The sequence below is a fragment of the Watersipora subatra genome, chromosome 2 (assembly GCF_963576615.1).
Source record: "Watersipora subatra chromosome 2, tzWatSuba1.1, whole genome shotgun sequence".
NCBI classification, from domain to species: Eukaryota; Metazoa; Bryozoa; class Gymnolaemata; order Cheilostomatida; family Watersiporidae; genus Watersipora; species Watersipora subatra.
Genome location: NC_088709.1, coordinates 74,625,662 through 74,641,754, shown reverse-complemented (window position 1 = coordinate 74,641,754; position 16,093 = coordinate 74,625,662). Strand labels below are relative to the sequence as shown.

At 34.4% G+C, this 16,093-nt stretch overlaps 1 protein-coding gene across 1 annotated transcript; it reads left to right on the top strand.

The window, feature by feature from the left end:
- The first annotated feature begins 1,765 nt into the window (after positions 1-1,765).
- LOC137388557 (myosin heavy chain, embryonic smooth muscle isoform-like) lies at positions 1,766-15,623 on the top strand. The gene is made up of 2 exons (XM_068075040.1): positions 1,766-1,916; positions 15,085-15,623. The coding sequence occupies exons 1-2, from the start codon at positions 1,766-1,768 to the stop codon at positions 15,621-15,623; spliced, it is 690 nt and encodes a 229-aa protein (XP_067931141.1).
- The last annotated feature ends 470 nt before the right edge of the window (positions 15,624-16,093 follow it).

Below are 16,093 nucleotides of genomic sequence, written 5' to 3'. Positions count from 1 at the left end.
GAGTCGGCCTTTGCTGGCCAACTGGTGCTTCATGTGGCTGTTTGTCAGTATACTGTTACTCGACTAGGGGAACTAGTTAGACATGTTTGGGGCTCAGCTATTCTGCTGCAATCCACAATACATAAAACTGAAAGAGATTAGCACTGAAGTACGAATGGCTAGCTAGTAGGAAACAAAAGTATGTTTGTAGTCCCAGCTGGTTCAGAGAAATCAAAGGAACTTTTTGAAATGCCGATATTGTACAAGAATAATATCAGACACGCAATTAATTAATTAGCTGTTTATACATTTGAAACCATTTAGACTTATTGTTGCTTATCTTTTATGTGAATATTTGTTTAATAAACTCACATATGGTTTTGTCTGAGACTCCTGTGAGAAAGTTTATAAACCTTTTCAAAGCAGAGCTTGCAAATTCTAGACTTATATAGTCTGAAGCAAATTGCAATTGCTAACAACTTTTCATAACACAACTAATGATATTAGTGTGACTCAAGGCACCACCCTGCTGATCATAAGCTAATGCTCTAGCCAGTGAGCTATGGTTGTATCACTATAGCTGTAATGTGAGAAAATAACAACAGGCTGATAGTAGTAACAGGCTTATTAACGGCGGCTTTAGTTTGAATTTCTTATTGAATTGTCCTTAAGGACTAATCTAACAACTTGTTTAAAACTGTTGTGAAGAGATGAATATTAAAAGTTTCATTAGAGCATCTCTGTAGAGAATTTCTTCTAGTGTGCACACTGTTGCACTGAGCTGGGCATTGGATTCGTTAACCTCCATCCAAAAGTGAAATATAATTGCATGTTTATACAGTCTGCCCTTAGCCAAGGACAGACTGTATCACAGGTCTGACCGGGTCACACCTGCGATAACGATTTGGTGGTCCTTGATGCTTTGGGTTGGTTAGCGTTGCTTGGTTAGTTCATTGGCTGATAGCGGCAGATGGTGGCTCGATTGGTCGTACCCTGTAGTTGAGATTTCTTGGTCAGTCTTTTTAGAAACTTACAGGGTGTCACAACTTATTACTCTGTATTAGCACTTTAAAGTTACAACAGTTATATCAGCAAGCTGGAATGGCAAACCAAAGACTTCACGGTAGTTCCGGACAATAAATAAATATCATTAAACAACAATCTACACGTACATCTGTTTATTACCACTAGCAGTGAATCTAATCACACCATTCTCGCTTGCCTGGGTTGCTGGCAGACCCGAAAACTGCCATACTCAACTCGGTCTCTCTTTCTTGAATCTAGTGTGTAAAAATAGTAACTAAACTCATTTTTTACTGGTGTGATGTGATCATAATGTAGTAATTATTGATGCATTACCTAAAACTGTGTGTAATTAAACCAGAGTCTGGTTTCTATAAAACTTTACAAGTACATATAATATGTATTGGATCATCACTAAAGACACTCACCAAAGGGTTAATTTAAGCTCATACTAGCCTTATGTTTATTATACCGTGTTTCTCATACCGTGTTTTTTAGTACAATGGCTTGTACTAAGAAACATGGGCAACGCATAAAATGTAAAATTGAACACAATAATACAAGAAAGTTATCTTTTTTAGGCAAACACACGAAAACACAGTAAAATATGTACAAAGATTTTGGCATTAAAATACTGCTAAGTTAAAGCTAAGCACTAAGCTAACATTGGCTTGTTTAATGTTTCTAGCACTGGTTGGAACAGCTGATGGTACTTTTGGCACAACTGCAGCTGCTGCTGCTGCTGCTTTAGCCAACACTGATAATGGTGCTCATAGTAAAGACATGGAACCATTGTCTCTTGCACTCGTTGGAACAACTGTTTGAGAAGTTAGAGCTGCTGCTTCAGACAATACTGCAAATGCTACTTGTGCTACATCCCCCCTTGCAATGCAACCCAATAGATCAAAAGGCGAGTACTGTTCAACAATTCTCTCACAACCGCATTACAAGCTAGATAGTTGTAAAGAGCTTTTAACAAAGACCGGCAATCACAGTTCAAGCTGCGTATAAAAACATTTTGATAATACAAATAAATAAGAATGAGCATTACTAATATAAGGTGAATTGATATCACAAAATAGTGTTAAGATGTTGACTATCCTGAAATTACATCACATAATATTACAACAACCATCCTATTAGAAGTTTCCAGTAAGTTCTTTAAAGAACTCGTTTATTTGACTAGTAGTCCTTGCAATTAAAACGATATTTAGGCTAGCTATGGACCTAAAACCTTCAGTGTTTGTTACTCTAACATTACGCTAACTTTTGTTAATTAACCCTGATGATTAGCCATCATACGCCCTATGTACATATACTGTAATCGAATATGATTGACTGCAACATTTTTAGAGCTGCGGTATGAGCAAGTTTTTATTGAGATTAAGCAGGAAAATGAAAAGATTAAAATAGCTGGAGAGAGAAAACTTTGCTTACTTGAAAGGTATCCGGAAAATAGAGTATCTGACCTCAGAGAACAGTCAAAAAGAGTCGTAGATGCCTGGAAAATGAGAAAAGTAAGTTAGAGCAGAATAAGAGGGACTTGGAAATAAGGAGTATGGAGCCTACAACCGATAAACAGCTATTGAATTTTGAAAATGAGCCACTCAAAAGCAACTTGCACGACTAAAATAACAAGTAAAGCGACTTTAATCTGAGAAAAGGCAAGCAAATTTATAATTTAAGAAAGCTGCAATTAGAAAAAATAACTATTTAGGAGCTATGTAATATTTTTAGCTATCAACGGCGTACTCTACAATGAGCGATTCGTACATGAACTTCGACTCTGTTATTTTTCTTTCTTCCCTATAGCGTAGAAATTGTGTCTGTGTATATTTATTTAATCAGTGAAACCCTGTATAATAGTAGTACAAAATCTAACTCAGAAAAGCAAGTTGGACCAACCAAAGATCCTTGCTAATCTATAGTTGAAAAGTATTTTTTGTAAACACTCAAATTTTCAATGCAACTTGATGTCGTCGTTTTTGCTTTGAAAGAAGAAAGCTAAATATCAATAAATTTACCGTATTGCAACAACGTTCAGTAGCAGTTTAGATAAAATCAATTTAAAACTCAGCTATCTTGTGAATTACAGAATTGAACCACACTCGACAATCAAACATTCTTATAACTAAAGAAAAGACTAATGGAAAGAGAGATGAAATATTTTACATAGATCAACATGGAAGCAAACCAATATCTTGAGTTGCATTCAAACAAGTAATACAATGTGCCTGGTATCTCAACATGGCTAGAGTGATAGAACCTTCAGTAGAACCTTAGTAGCCCCCAAAATCAATTCACAACTAAAAGTTAGTCATCTTGCTGTAAACTTTAACGACTAAAGCTGTGTTCGTATGGCCACATAATTTTTTGGTGGACGTTAGCTTTGACTGATATATAAATGTTGAAATAACTGTAGAGATGGCAAAGTCAATTTCTTTAATAAAATTGGTATTTTTTTGGGGGTGTCCGATAAGTGAAACAAGGGTTAAATATTCTTTATAACTTTGTTTAGATTTTTTTAGTTAGTTATTTGCTGTTTTCTCATCTATCATGGTCTGTAGATTTGCTTTTTTTCTAGTTCAAAGCTTCTAATTATGAGTTCAAGCTTGTCAAAAAGCTTAAACAATCAAGCTTGTTGATTAAGCTTAGTGAAATTAGCTATGGAGTTGAGTGCCAAGAGTTCAATAATTAACAACATTAACTGATTCATTTTACTAATACAATAATAGATGAAATCCTTTACTCAGATCAGAATGGTAACAAACACGCATTTATTATCGACTCACTTATTAACTCAAATATTTACTGCTCAAAACAATTTTTACACACTTGTGAGTCTTGGTGCATATTGAATTTGTTTATAAGTTACGTGATAAAATCTATCAACAAAATCATCAATTGATTCACTTATATGTTGCCTCAGCGTAACAAACATGTCTCTCGACTAAAGGAACTAGTTTGACACGTCTACAATTAACTAGTACACTGTTCATCTATTTGAAACCATTACTGACTTTTTGTTGCTCATCTTTTACATGTATGTAAATATTTAACTGTGTATAAAATTTAACTTGGCAAAGTAGATAGGACCGACTAGTTATCCTTGATGATCAGCAGTTGAAATCATGTTTTTTCCAATCCTCAATTTTTTCATGCAACATAGTCGTCATTTTTTTTTAACAGAAAAAAGTAAAACGCAATAAATTTACTTATTGTATCGTAACATGAAAATGTTATAATTTACATGAAATTAATTTTGCAAGCAATCATAAATAAAATTTCAGCTATCTTGTGAATTACAGAATTGAACAATAATCGTTGATCAAACATCCTTATAACCGAAGCAAAGACTAATAGGCAACATAGATGAAATCTTTCACTCAGATCAGAATTGTAACAAACATGCATTTATTATCGACTCATTTATCAACTCTAATAGACGATGCTGGCTTGGTAACACATTGAGATGCGAACAACCACTTCTCTCTTCTACTTTTTCAAACAAATTTTTTTACGTGAATCAATGGCTATCAAGAACAGTTTTTCTCTCAAAATGAGTTTATTAAACAATTAACAAATGTTTTATATTTTCAAGCAGTTCAAAGCCAACGCTATACCAACTGTATACCAAACTAGCAAAGTGCTCGACTTTGAACGGGTATTAAAAACCAGCTTATAAACAGTGAGTGGTAATGTAGTTGCCTGCCACCTACCATTAGCCTGGCACATTGCCAAATGAATACTCTGAGTAAGCTTACTAATAAAAGCTGAAAGACAAAGCATAAACTTATGTTGCGCTATAATAAATAGTGGTAGAATATTTTTATTCATATAGCGACATATAGCGCCCGAAGAATAAACCAATTTCAATCAACCAATTTCACATAGATTATTTGTTAAGGAATTTTCCTGGCGAATGAGAGGTTATAAGATCAAACTTTTATAGTCAAAAATCTTTGTTCCAATATTTTAATAGCTATATTTTGACAAACTGGACTACACACGAACACACACACAAGTTTTGAGATTTCTATATATAGATATACGATACTGTTTGTTCATAAATTTTTGTTTAGAAATTTAAATGTCCACATCGCAAATTGATTTAGGAAATCTAACATAGAGATGGGAGTCTTTATCAGTAAAACTTCATTAGTTAACCTTGTACTATGAAGGACCGATGTGAACCTTTACTGCTCCACTTATAACAAGCCCTTTTTGTTTAAGTATGAAGTATATATTTATAAATAAATATACATGACACAGTCAAGAACGGGTGCATATAATCTCTTGTGTAGAATGAGGCGTTCTCTTGCTTTGCTTTCTTAGGTTCTCACACTTCATTTTATGTGGATGAAGCACCGTTTTTTTTTCCAAGGCTGGCCTGACCATTTGATGGTTAGTCTGTCGCACTCTCGACCGTGCTAGTCCCTCCTTTGCTCAACCCAGTAAAGTCAGTCGGTAGTCTCTATTGGCCCTGCTAGGCTGAGTCGGCCTTTGCTGGCCAACTGGTGCTTCATGTGGCTGTTTGTCAGTATACTGTTACTCGACTAGGGGAACTAGTTAGACATGTTTGGGGCTCAGCTATTCTGCTGCAATCCACAATACATAAAACTGAAAGAGATTAGCACTGAAGTACGAATGGCTAGCTAGTAGGAAACAAAAGTATGTTTGTAGTCCCAGCTGGTTCAGAGAAATCAAAGGAACTTTTTGAAATGCCGATATTGTACAAGAATAATATCAGACACGCAATTAATTAATTAGCTGTTTATACATTTGAAACCATTTAGACTTATTGTTGCTTATCTTTTATGTGAATATTTGTTTAATAAACTCACATATGGTTTTGTCTGAGACTCCTGTGAGAAAGTTTATAAACCTTTTCAAAGCAGAGCTTGCAAATTCTAGACTTATATAGTCTGAAGCAAATTGCAATTGCTAACAACTTTTCATAACACAACTAATGATATTAGTGTGACTCAAGGCACCACCCTGCTGATCATAAGCTAATGCTCTAGCCAGTGAGCTATGGTTGTATTACTTTGACTTTGTTGTGAGAAAAAAACAACGGCTGATAGTAGTAACAGTCTTATTAACTGCGGCTTTAGTTTGAATTTCTTATTGAATTGTCATTAAGGACTAACCTAACAACTTGTTTAAAACTGTTGTGAAGAGATGAATATTAAAAGATTCATTAGAGCATCTCTGTAGAGAATTTTTTCAAGCGTGCACATTGTTGCACTGAGCTGGGCATTGGATTCGTTAACCTCCATCAAAAAGTGAAATATAATTGCATGTTTATACAGTCTGCCCTTAGCCAAGGACAGACTGTATCACAGGTTTGACCGGGTCACACCTGTGATAACGATTTGGTGGTCTTTGATGCTTTTGGTTGGTTAGCGTTGCTGGGTTAGTTCATTGGCTGATGGCGGCAGATGGTGGCTCGATTGGTCGTACCCTGTAGTTGAGATTTCTTGGTCAGTCTTTTTAGAAACTTACAGGGTGTCACAACTTATTACTCTGTATTAGCACTTTAAAGTTACAACAGTTATATCAGCAAGCTGGAATGGCAAACGAAAGACTTCACGGTAGTTCCGGACAATAAATAAATATCATTAAACAACAATCTACACGTACATCTGTTAATTACCACTAGCAGTGAATCTAATCACACCATTCTCGCTTGCCTGGGTTGCTGGCAGACCCGAAAACTGCCATACTCAACTCGGTCTCTCTTTCTTGAATCTAGTGTGTAAAAATAGTAACTAAACTCATTTTTTACTGGTGTGATGTGATCATAATGTAGTAATTATTGATGCATTACCTAAAACTGTGTGTAATTAAACCAGAGTCTGGTTTCTATAAAACTTTACAAGTACATATAATATGTATTGGATCATCACTAAAGACACTCACCAAAGGGTTAATTTAAGCTCATACTAGCCTTATGTTTATTATACCGTGTTTCTCATACCGTGTTTTTTAGTACAATGGCTTGTACTAAGAAACATGGGCAACGCATAAAATGTAAAATTGAACACAATAATACAAGAAAGTTATCTTTTTTAGGCAAACACACGAAAACACAGTAAAATATGTACAAAGATTTTGGCATTAAAATACTGCTAAGTTAAAGCTAAGCACTAAGCTAACATTGGCTTTTTTAATGTGTCTAGCACTGGTTGGAACAGCTGATGGTACTTTTGGCACAACTGCAGCTGCTGCTGCTTTAGCCAACACTGATAATGCTGCTCATAGTAAAGACATGAAACCATTGTCTCTTGCAGTCGTTGGAACAACTCTTTGAGAAGTTAGAGCTGCTGCTTCAGACAATACTGCAAATGCTACTTGTGCTACATCCCCCTTGCAATGCAACCCAATAAATCAAAAGGCGAGTACTGTTCAACAATTCTCTCACAACCGCATTACAAGATAGATTGTTGTAAAGAGCTTTGAACAAAGACCGGCAATCACAGTTCAAGCTGCGTATAAAAACATTTTGATAATACAAATAAATAAGAATGAGCATTACTAATATAAGGTGAATTGATATCACAAAATAGTGTTAAGATGTTGACTATCCTGAAATTACATCACATAATATTACAACAACCATCCTATTAGAAGTTTTCAGTAAGTTCTTTAAAGAACTCGTTTATTTGACTAGTAGTCCTTGCAATTAAAACGATATTTAGGCTAGCTATGGACCTAAAACCTTCAGTGTTTGTTACTCTAACATTACGCTAACTTTTGTTGGTTAACCCTGATGATTAGCAATCATACGCCCTATGTACATATACTGTAATCCAATATGATTGATTGCAACATTTTTAGAGCTGCGGTATGAGCAAACTTTTATTGAGATTAAGCAGAAAAATGAAAAGATTAAAATAGCTGGAAAGAAAAAACTTTGCTTACTTGAAAGGTATCCAGAAAATAGAGTATCTGACCTCAGAGAACAGTCAAAAAGAGTCGTAGATGCCTGGAAAATGAGAAAAGTAAGTTAGAGCAGAATAAGAGGGACTTGGAAATAAGGAGTATGGAGCCTACAACCGATAAACAGCTATTGAATTTTGAAAATGAGCCACTCGAAAGCAACTTACACGATTAAAATAACAAGTAGAGCGACTTGAATCTGAGAAAAGGCAAGCAAATTTATAATTTAAGAGAGCTGCAATTAGAAAAATAACTATTTAGAAGCTGTGTAATATTTTTAGCTGTTAACGGCGTACTCTACACTGAGCGATTCATATACATGAACTTCGATTCTGTTATTTTTCTTTCTTCCCTTTGGCGTAGAAATTGTGTCTGTGTATATTTATTTAATCAGTGAAACCCTGTATAATAGTAGTACAAAATCTAACTCAGAAAAGCAAGTTGGACCAACCAAAGATCCTTGCTAATCTATAGTTGAAAAGTATTTTTTGTAAACACTCAAATTTTCAATGCAACTTGATGTCTTCGTTTTTGCTTTAAAAGATGAAAGATAAAAAAATCAATAAATTTACCGTATTGCAACAGCGTTCAGTAGTAGTTTGGATAAAATCAATTTAAAATTCAGCAATCTTGTGAATTAGAAAATTGAACAACGCTCGACAATCAAACGTTCTAACAAAAGTAAAGACTAATGGAAAAAGAGATGAAATCTTTTACATAGATCAACATGGAGGCAAACCAATATCTTGGGTTGCATTCAAACAAGTAATACAATGTGCTTGGTATCTCAACATGGCTAGAGTGATAGAACCTTCAGTAGAACCTTAGTAGCCCCCAAAATCAATTCACAACTAAAAGTTAGTCATCTTGCTGTAAACTTTAACGACTAAAGCTGTGTTCGTAAGGCCACATAATTTTTTGGTGGACGTTAGCTTTGACTGATATATAAATGTTGAAATAACTGTAGAGATGGCAAAGTCAATTTCTTTAATAAAATTGGTATTTTTTTGGGGGTGTTCGATAAGTGAAACAAAGGTTAGATATTTTTTATAACTTTGTTTAAATTTTTTTAGTTAGTTATTTGCTGTTTTCTCATCTATCACGTTCTGTAGATTTGCTTTTTTTCTAGTTCTAAGCTTCTAATTATGAGCTTAAGCTCGTCAAAAATCTTAAACAATCAAGCTTGTTGATTAAGCTTAGTGAAATTAGCTATGGAGTTGAGTGCCAAGGGTTCAATAATTTCAAATAATTGTATTGAATTATAATTTGTAAATTTTAACAGTTGTTACCCGACCACAACACTGGATGTAGCTAATTATATAAATACCCTCTATTACTCACATACAATGTTTACATACCATCGACACAAGGTTCAGATTGAATTTGACTGTAAGCTGAGTAGTAAAATCTATCAATAACAACATTAATTGATTCATTTTACAGAGTGTTTCAGCAAGCACTTGATGACTCTTCAATTAAATTAATGTAAAGTCAGTAGTAAAAACCAAGTAACCTATTTATTTGAGTTTCAATGAGCGCATTTTACTGCTCAAAAACAATTTTTAACCACTTGTGAGTCTTGGTGCATATTGAATTTGTTTGTAAATTGCGTGATAAAATCTATCAACAAAATCATCAATTGATTCACTTATATAGTGCCTCAGCATAACAAACATGTCTCTCGGCTAAAGGAACTAGTTTGACACGCCTGCAGTGCAGCTATTCTGCTGCAATCAACAATACATAAAACGACATTGGATTAGCACTGAAGTGCGGATGGCTAGCTAATAGCGGAGAAAAGTATGTTTGTAAACCCAACTGGTTCAAAGATATTAATAGAACTCTTTGGAAGGCCAACATTGCAGATGACTAATATCAAACAAGCAATTAATCAGTACACTGCTCATATATTTGAAACCATTATTGACATTTTGTTGCTCATCTTTTACATGTATGTAAATATTTACCTGTGTATAAAACTTAACTTGGCAAAGCAGATAGGATCGACTAGTTATCCTTGATGATCAGCAGTTGAAATCATGTTTTTTCCAATCCTCAATTTTTCCATGCAATATAGTCGTCATTTTTGCTTTAACAGAAAATAAGTAAAACGCAATAAATTTACTTATTGTATCGTAACATGAAAATGTTATAATTTACATGAAATTAATTTTGCAAGCAATCATAAATAAAATTTCAGCTATTTTGTGAATTACAGAATTGAACAATAATCGTTGATCAAACATCCTTATAACCGAAGCAAAGACTAATAGGCAACATAGATGAAATCTTTCACTCAGATCAGAATTGTAACAAACATGCATTTATTATCGACTCATTTATCAACTCTAATAGACGACGCTGGCTTGGTAACACATTGAGATGCGAACAACCACTTCTCTCTTCTATTTTTTCAAACAAATTTTTTTACGTGAGTCAATGGCTATCAAGAACAGTTTTTCTCTTAAAATGAGTTTATTAAACAATTAACAAATGTTTTATATTTTCAAGCAGTTCAAAGCCAACGCTATACCAACTGTATACCAAACTAGCAAAGTGCTCGACTTTGCACGGGTATTAAAAACCAGCTTATAAACAGTGAGGGGTAATGTAGTTGCCTGCCACCTATCATTAGCCTGGCACATTGCCAAATGAATACTCTGAGTAAGCATACTAATAAAAGCTGAGAAAAAAAGCATAAATTTATGTTGCGCTATAATAAAGAGTGGTAGCATATTTTTATTCATATAGCGACATATAGTGCCCAAAGAATAAACCAATTTCACATAGATTATTTGTTAAGGAATTTTCCTGGCGAATGGGAGGTTATAAGATCAAACTTTTATAGTCAAAAATCTTTGTTCCAGTATTTTAATAGCTATATTTTGACAAACTGGACTACACACGAACACACACACAAGTTTTGAGATTTCTATATATAGATATACAATACTGTTTGTTCATAAATTTTTGTTTAGAAATTTAAATGTCCAGATCGCAATTTGATTAAATAAACCTAACATAGAGATGGGAGTCTTTATCAGTAAAACTTCATTAGTTAACCTTGTACTATGAAGGACCGATGTGAACCTTTACTGCTCCACTTATAACAAGCCCTTTTTGTTTAAGTATGAAGTATATATTTATAAATAAATATACATGACACAGTCAAGAACGGGTGCATATAATCTCTTGTGTAGAATGAGGCGTTCTCTTGCTTTGCTTTCTTAGGTTCTCACACTTCATTTTATGTGGATGAATCACCGTTTTTTCTTCCAAGGCAGGCCTGACCATTTGATGGTTAGTCTGTCGCGCTCTCGACCGTGCTAGTCCCTCCTTTGCTCAACCCAGTAAAGTCAGTCGGTAGTCTCTATTGGCCCTGCTAGGCTGAGTCGGCCTTTGCTGGCCAACTGGTGCTGAATGTGTCTGTTTGGCAGTGCTGTTACTCGACTAGGGCAACTAGTTAGACATGTTTGGGCTCAGCTATTCTGCTGTACTCAACAATACATAAAACTGAAAGAGATTAGCACTGAAGTACGAATGGCTAGCTAGTAGGGGACAAAAGTATGTTTGTAGTCCCAGCTGGTTCAGAGAAATCAAAGGAACTTTTTGAAATGCCGATATTGTACAAGAATAATATCAGACACGCAATTAATTAATTAGCTGTTTATAAATTTGAAACCATTTAGACTTATTGTTGCTTATCTTTTATGTGAATATTTGTTTAATAAACTCACATATGGTTTTGTCTGAGACTCCTGTGAGAAAGTTTATAAACCTTTTCAAAGCAGAGCTTGCAAATTCTAGACATATATAGCCTGAAGCAAATTGCAATTGCTAACAACTTTTCATAACACAACTAATGATATTAGTGTGACTCAAGGCACCACCCTGCTGATCATAAGCTAATGCTCTAGCCAGTGAGCTATGGTTGTATCACTATAGCTGTAATGTGAGAAAATAACAACAGGCTGATAGTAGTAACAGTCTTATTAACTGCGGCTTTAGTTTGAATTTCTTATTGAATTGTCATTAAGGACTAATCTAACAACTTGTTTAAAACTGTTGTGAAGAGATGAATATTAAAAGTTTCATTAGAGCATCTCTGTAGAGAATTTTTTCAAGTGTGCACACTGTTGCACTGAGCTGGGCATTGGATTCATTGACCTCCATCGAAAAGTGAAATATTATTGCATGTTTATACAGTCTGCCCTTAGCCAAGGACAGACTGTATTGCAGGTTTGACGGGTCACACCTGCGATAACGATTTGGTGGTCCTTGATGCTTTGGGTTGGTTAGCGTTGCTGGGTTAGTTCATTGGCTGATGGAGGCAGGTGTTGGCTCGATTGGTGTTACTCTGTAGTTGAGCTTTCTTGTCAGTGTTTTTAGAACCTTACAGGGTGTCACAACTTATTACTCTGTATTAGCACTTGCAAGTTACAACAGTTATATCAGCAAGCTGGAATGGCAAACCAAAGACTTCACGGTAGTTCTGACAATAAATAAATATCATTAAACAACAATCTACACTTAAATCTGTTCAATTAACACTAACAGTGAATCTACTCGCAACGTTGGCAGACCCAAAAACTGCCATACTCAACTCGGACTCTTTATCTTGAATCTAGTGTGTAAAAATAGTAACTAAACTCATTTTCTACTGGTGTGATGTGATCATAATGTAGTAATTATTGATGCATCACCTAAAGCTGTGTTTAATTAAACCAGAGTCTAGCTTCTATAAAACTTTACAAGTACATATACTATTATTGGTTCATCACTAGAGACACTCACCAAAGGGTTACTTTAAATTCATACAAGGCTTTTGTTTATTATACCGTGTTTCTCATACCGTGTTTCTTAGTACAATGGCTTGTACTAAGAAACATGGGCAACGCATAAAATGTAAAAATGAACACAATAATACAAGAAAGTTATCTTTTTTAGGCAAACAGACAAAAACGCTGTCAAATATGTTCAAAGATTTTGGCATGAAAATACTGCTAAGTTAAAGCTAAGCACTAAGCTAACATTGGCCTTTTTAATATCTTGAGGGCCTGTTGGAACAGCTGATGGTACTTTTGGCACAACTGCTGCTGCTCTAGCCAACACTGATAATGCTGCTCATAGTAAAGACATGGAACCATTGTCTCTTGAACTAGTTGGAACAACTGTTTGAGAAGTTAGAGCTGCTGCTTCAGACAATACTGGAAATGCTGCTTGTACTACATCCCCCTTGCAATGCAACCCGATAAATCAAAAGCCAAGTATTGTTCAACACTTCTCTCACAACCGCATTACAAGATAGATTGTTGTAAAGAGCTTTGAACAAAGACCGGCAATCACAGTTCAAGCTGCGTATAAAAACATTTTGATAATATATACAAATAAATAACAATGAGCATTACTAATATAAAGTGAACTGATATCACAAAATATTTTTAAGATGTTGACTATCCTGAAAGTACATTACATAATATTACAACCACCAACCTATTGGCAAGTTTTCAGTAAGTTTTTTAAGGAACTCGTTTATTTGACTAGTAGTCCATGCAATTAAAACGATATTTAGGCTAGCTATGAACCTAAAACCTTCAGTGTTTGTTACTCTCACATTACGCTAACTTTTGTTGGTTAACCCTGATGATTATCAATCATATGCCCTACGAACATAAACTGTCATCCATTATGATTGATTGCAACATTTTTAGAGCTGCGGTATGAACAAGTTTTCATGGAGATTAAGCAGGAAATTGAAAAGATTAAAATAGTTGGAGTGAGAAAACTTTGCTTACTCGAAAGGAATCGGGAAAATAGAGTGTCCTCAGAAAACAGCCAAAAAAGAGTCGTAGATGCCTAGTAGATAAGAAGACAAAGTTGTTGCAGATTAGGAGAGACTTGGAAATAAGAAATATGGAGCCTACAACCGATAAACAGCTATTGAATTTTAAAACTGAGCAACTCGGAAGCAATTTACACGATCAAAAATAACAAGTAGAGCGACTTGAATCTGAGAAAAGGCAAGCGAATTTATAATTTAAGAGAGCTGCAATTAAAAAAAATAACTATTTAGGAGCTATGTAATAGTTTTAGCTGTTTACAGCATACTCTAAACTGAACGATTCATACATGAACTTAGATTTTGTTATTTTTCTTTCTTCCTTTTAGCGTAGAAATTGTGTCTGGGTATATTTATGTAATCAGTAAAAACCTGTATAATAGTAGTACAAAATCTAACTCAGAAAAGCAAGTTGGACCAACTAAAGATCCTTGCTGATCTATAGTTGAAAAAATATTTTTTGTAAACACTCAACTTTTCAATGCAACCTGATGTCCCGGTTTTTGCTTTATAAGATGAAAGATAAAAAAAATCAATCAATGTACCGTATTGCAACAACGTTCAGTAGTAGTTTAGATAAAATCAATTTAAAATTCAGCTATCTTGTGAATTACAGAATTGAACAACACTCGACAATCAAACATTCTTATAACAAAAGAAAAGACTAATGGAAAAAAGAGATGAAATATTTTACATAGATCAACATGGAGGCAAACTAACATCTTGGTTTGCATTCAAACAAGTAATACAATGTGCTTGGTATCTCAAAATGGCTAGAGTGATAGAACCTTCAGTAGAAAGCCCCAAAATCAATTCACAACTAAAAGCTAGTCATCTTGCTGTAAACTTTAACGACTAAAGCTGTGTTCGTAAGCCACATCATTTTTTTGTAGACGTTAGCTCTGATTGATATATAAATGTTGAAGTGACTGTAGAGATGGCAAAGTCAATTTCTTTAATAAAATTGGTACTTTCTTTGTGTGTCCGATAAGTGAAACAAAGGTTAGATATTTTTTATAACTTTGATTAAATGTTTTTAGTTAGTTATTTGCTGTTTTCTCATCTATCACGTTCTGTAGATTTGCTTTTCTTCCACTTCTAAGCTTCTAATAATGTGTTTAAGCTTGTCAAAAAGCATTAACAATCAAACTTGTTGATTAAGCATAGTATAGTTACTTATGGAGTTGAGTGCCAAGAGTTCAATAATTCTATAACTTTTGTAGGCTAACAGTCACATTGAGTGATTATGTTTATTTATTTCTTATGAACCAGTTTACATCATTACATCATTTGTCTTTTAGAGTTGGAACACCAAACAAAACTTACAGAGCAAACGCATAAGGTTGAAAAGCTTGAGATTGAAAAACAGAAGGAAGTCGCTTTACTTCAACAAACTAGTAAAAATAAATTACTGGCTTCAAAAAATCGCCAAGAAAAAGAGAGCGGTAAACACCTGGAAGATGAGAAAAATAAGTTAGAGCGTGATAAGAAAGAGCTAGAGATGAAGTTTAAGGAGCTTAAAACTAAGAAACAGATATTTCAGTCAGAGATTAGACAAATTGAAATCAATCTTCATAAAAAAGAACAACAAGTAGAGCAACTTGCGGCTGAAAAAAAGCAAATAAATTCAAAAAAGATGCGACTTGAAACCAACCTTCATGAACAAAATCGACAAGTAGAGCGACTTGAAGCTGAGAAAGAGCAAATAAATTCAGAAAAGATGCGACTTGAAACCAACCTTCATGAACAAAAACGACAAGTAGAGCGACTTGAAGTTGAGAAAGAGCAAATAAATTCAGAAAAGATGCGACTTGAAACCAACCGTCATGAACAAAAATGACAAGTAGAGCGACTTGAAGCTGAGAAAGAGCAAATAAAGTCAGAAAAGATGCGACTTGAAACCAACTTTCATGAACAAAAACGACAAGTAGAGCGACTTGCAGCTGAGAAAGAGCAAATAAAGTCAGAAAAGATGCGATTTGAAATCAACCTTCATGAACAAAACCGACAAGTAGAGCGACTTGAAGCTGAGAAAGAGCAAGTGAATTAAGAGAAAATGCGACTTGAAAACAAACTATTTAAGAGCTATATGATTTTTGCATCTGTTCTATTTCTTCTGCTAGTTGGCCTTTTTCAGTTGGTCTTTTTCCTACATACAACATACTCTAAATTAAGCAGTTGATACTTAAGCTTTGATTCTGTTTATTTTACTTTACTTATATAATAGAGATTGTGACTGTGTATATCTATGTTTTCAGTGAAACCCTGTATATTAAGGTAGTATAAAATTTAACTTGGCAAAGCAGATAG

Bases quoted from the DNA above. Each gene is read 5' to 3' on its own strand.
- LOC137388557 (XM_068075040.1), top strand. From the start codon at position 1,766: ATGGTGCTCATAGTAAAGACATGGAACCATTGTCTCTTGCACTCGTTG. The intron at 1,917-15,084 runs GTACTGTTCAAC...TTTGTCTTTTAG, and splicing joins CCCAATAGATCAAAAGGCGA to AGTTGGAACACCAAACAAAA.